The sequence below is a fragment of the Emiliania huxleyi genome (assembly GCF_000372725.1).
Source record: "Emiliania huxleyi CCMP1516 unplaced genomic scaffold EMIHUscaffold_1000, whole genome shotgun sequence".
Lineage (NCBI taxonomy): Eukaryota > Haptophyta > Isochrysidales > Noelaerhabdaceae > Emiliania > Emiliania huxleyi.
Window position 1 is genome coordinate 9,864 of NW_005202426.1, and position 3,091 is coordinate 12,954.

At 69.0% G+C, this 3,091-nt stretch overlaps 1 protein-coding gene across 1 annotated transcript in view; it reads right to left on the reverse strand.

The window, feature by feature from the left end:
• Positions 1–2,644, reverse strand: part of EMIHUDRAFT_460311 (putative mitochodrial carrier protein) — a gene marked incomplete at its 3' end in the record, with an annotated part of 3,727 nt that extends 1,083 nt beyond the window's left edge. The window contains exons 1-4 of the mRNA XM_005793484.1: positions 1,986–2,644; positions 1,612–1,717; positions 1,432–1,538; positions 1,231–1,296 (exon numbers count right to left, since the gene is read on the reverse strand). Coding sequence (XP_005793541.1) covers positions 1,231–1,296; positions 1,432–1,538; positions 1,612–1,717; positions 1,986–2,633 — 927 coding nt within the window. The 5' untranslated portion in view covers positions 2,634–2,644. The remainder of the gene's footprint in view (positions 1–1,230; positions 1,297–1,431; positions 1,539–1,611; positions 1,718–1,985) is intronic.
• Between the last annotated feature and the right edge of the window lie 447 nt (positions 2,645–3,091).

Here is a 3,091-nt window from a genome sequence, read left to right on the forward strand (position 1 = left end):
CTCGGCTCCTCTCGGCTCCTCTCGGCCCCTCTCGGCCCCTCTCGGCTCCTCTCGGCTCCTCTCGGCTCCTCTCGGCTCCTCTCGGCTCCTCTCGGCTCCTCTCGGCTCCTCTCGGCCCCTCTCGGCCCCTCTCGGCTCCTCTCGGCCCCTCTCGGCCCCTCTCGGCTCCTCTCGGCCCCTCTCGGCTCCTCTCGGCTCCTCTCGGCTCCTCTCGGCTCCTCTCGGCTCCTCTCGGCCCCTCTCTCCTCGGCTCTCCCCGGCTCGGCTAGTCTCGACGTTGGATGGCGTGCGTGCGGCAGCCTCGAGCGAGCGGCTGAGCTCGGACAGCTCAGAGGCGTTTGGGGGAGGCGCGGCGCGGGGGGTGAGCGACGCGCGGAAGCGGGCCCTCGACGCCTAATCTCGGCTGATCTCGGCTAACCTCGGCTGCATCTCGGCTGCATCTCGGCGGAAGTGAGCCCCCGGCGCCGGGTCGGCGACGAGCCGTGTGTAGTTCGCCACACTCGCCGCGAGGGCGGAGCCGCCGAGGCCGCCCGGGCTGGCAACGGCGGCGGAGACGGCGGGTGGGGGGGCGACAGTCACAGCGGGCGGCTCGTCCGCGTTGTAGCCGGCGCCTGCACCTCGGGTGATCTCGGGTGATCTCGGGTGATCTCGGGTGATCTCGGGTGATCTCGGGGGGGTCTCCCGGCCGTTGGTTGCTGCCGGCGCCTGGGTCGGTCAGCTCGACCGCCGCGATCTTGTACTCGGCCAGCAGATCCGCCCTCGCCTGGTGATCTCGGGTGATCTCGGGTAATGTCGGGTGAGCTCGGGTGATCTCTTTCCTCCGCTGTCCACTCCGAAGGGCGAGTGTCTATGAGGTGTCTGTGAGGTGTCTAGGAGGTATCTCGGAGGTGTGTGGGAGGTGTCTGGGAGGTGTGTCTACCTGAGGTGTCTCCTGAGGTGTCTGCGAGGTGTCTGCGAGGTGTCTGTGAGGTGTCTGCGAGGTGTCTGTGAGGTGTCTGTGAGGTGTCTGCGAGGTGTCTGTGAGGTGTCTGTGAGGTGTGTGTGAGGTGTGTGTGAGGTGTGTGTGAGGTGTGTGTGAGGTGTGTGTGAGGTGTGTGTGAGGTGTGTGTGAGGTGTGTGGGAGGTGTGTGTGAGGTGTGTGTGAGGTGTGTGGGAGGTGTCTGTGCTGTGTCCTCCCCTCGCCTGCCGCGCGCCGCCCGCGAGCGCCGACGCTGGCGGCGCGATGCGCACTCGCGCGGCGGAGGGTGCAGAGCCGTTCCCCTGCCTTGCCAAGTAGCCCTCGCCACACGCGACCAGCTGCACACGCGCCACGGACCCGTTCCTCATCACCGCCACCGCACGCGCCGGCGCGGTGCGGCCGCCGTCGCCGTCGGCCAGCCCGCCGCCGCCCTCCTCTGCCGCTGCGGGGAGCGGAGGGCCATCGATGGCCACCTCAGGCACCTCCCCGTCGGCGTAGCCAGCGCCGCCGTCGAGCAGACGCACCTCCCGCCACCGGCCGGTCGGCCGCATCAGCGCGCGAGCCTTGGCCGTCCGGCCGCCTGTTCGCAGCAAGGAGGCGTGTGAGAGGGGCGCTGCTCCCCGCGCGCGTGAGCTCCTCTCGCGCTCGGCCGCCGCGGTCGAGCGACGGGGGAGGGCCGACCGTGACGGAGGGAGGGGTCGCCGAGTAGCCTGTCGCCGCAGTCTCGAGCTGGACGGAGGCGAGGCGGCTGGCATCCGCCTGGGGCCGGGGAGGGCGGCGAGGGTGGCGAGGGCGGCGAGGGCGGCGAGGGCGGCGAGCGGAGGTGAAGGCGGCGGCGGCGGCGGCGGCGGCGGCGGCGGAGGCGGTGGAGGCGACTGAGGTGCCTCTTCGATGAGCTTCGAAGTTGCTTGCTTGCTTGCTTGCGTGCTTGCTTGCTGCTGCTGCTGCTGCTGCTTCGAGGAGGAGCTGCTCCCAACTTGTGCTACTGCTGCGGCGCCTCTCGCTGCTGTTGCTACTGCTGCCGCGCCTCTCCGATGAGAGAGCCGATGAGGCGCGTGGGCTGCTGCTCGCGCTCGATGAGGCAGAGAAGGTGGGCGAGGAGGCGCTTCTGGCCCGCCGAGGAGTACTTGTTGGCCAGCGCCTCTCCCAGCCTGCCCGCGCCCTTCTCGCCGTAGTACCCCTCGAGACCGACCTCGACCGAAGTGACGAGCGAGGAGAACTTGGACGCGAGGAAGGCATCGCGCCGCTGTTCGCCGAGCAGACCGACGATGCCGTCGCTCGCCTCGTCGTCCATCGTAAAGGACTCCGCCTCCGAGACCTGCGTCTGCCACCACCGCCGCGTCGTCGGCTCGTTGTTGAGCAGGAATCGAGAGAGATACGCAGCAAACGTCGTCGAGTACTGCTGTTCGGTCCGCGCGAGCGCGCCGCGCCCGACGTCAACGCTGCTCAGCGGCCGGTAGACGAGCGATGAGTCGGCGGCGGTGGCAGGCGCGACGAGGGACGGGCCGGCGGCGGCGGCGGCGGCGGCAGTGAGCAGCAGCGAGCGACGAGAGGGAGCTGTGTCGTATGTGTTGAACAGCTGCTGTGGATGCGCGTGCCGAGGGCGCGGCAGAGGGACGCCGCAGCGCAGATGGATGGGCAGAGGAGGATGGTGGGTCGGCGAGGCCAAGACCATTCAGACAAGCCGAGCTGCCGCTTCGGCCGCGCGAAAAAGAATTACAATCGCCCGTGTCTGCGCAAGTGAGTGTAGAGCGGTGGTGTGGGGCGTGCAGTGTGGTGTTCATTAGCTCCGAGTAGAGGGGGCGTCCTGCAGTTAAGGGGAGACCCGGTACGCGGGGCTAACCCTCGGAGACCCGTGTTTACTTTACGGCCCTTTCCCTGCGAACGCGCACCCCCAGGGCTAGGGCTCTCTTGCCCGCAACCCGATGCCAATCATCCGGCCCGCTGGGTGCGCTTCTTAGCTCCCCGGCCCTGGATGTGCGGTTAATGACTGCACTCCAAGTGCTCCAAGTGCACCTATAACGAGTAGCGCTACTCGGGGCCACGTGCCCCCTCGCGCTCGCCCCCTGTCGCCCGCCCCCCAGCACCCTAGGTGCCAAGGGCACGAACAACAGCACAACAACACAAACAAGG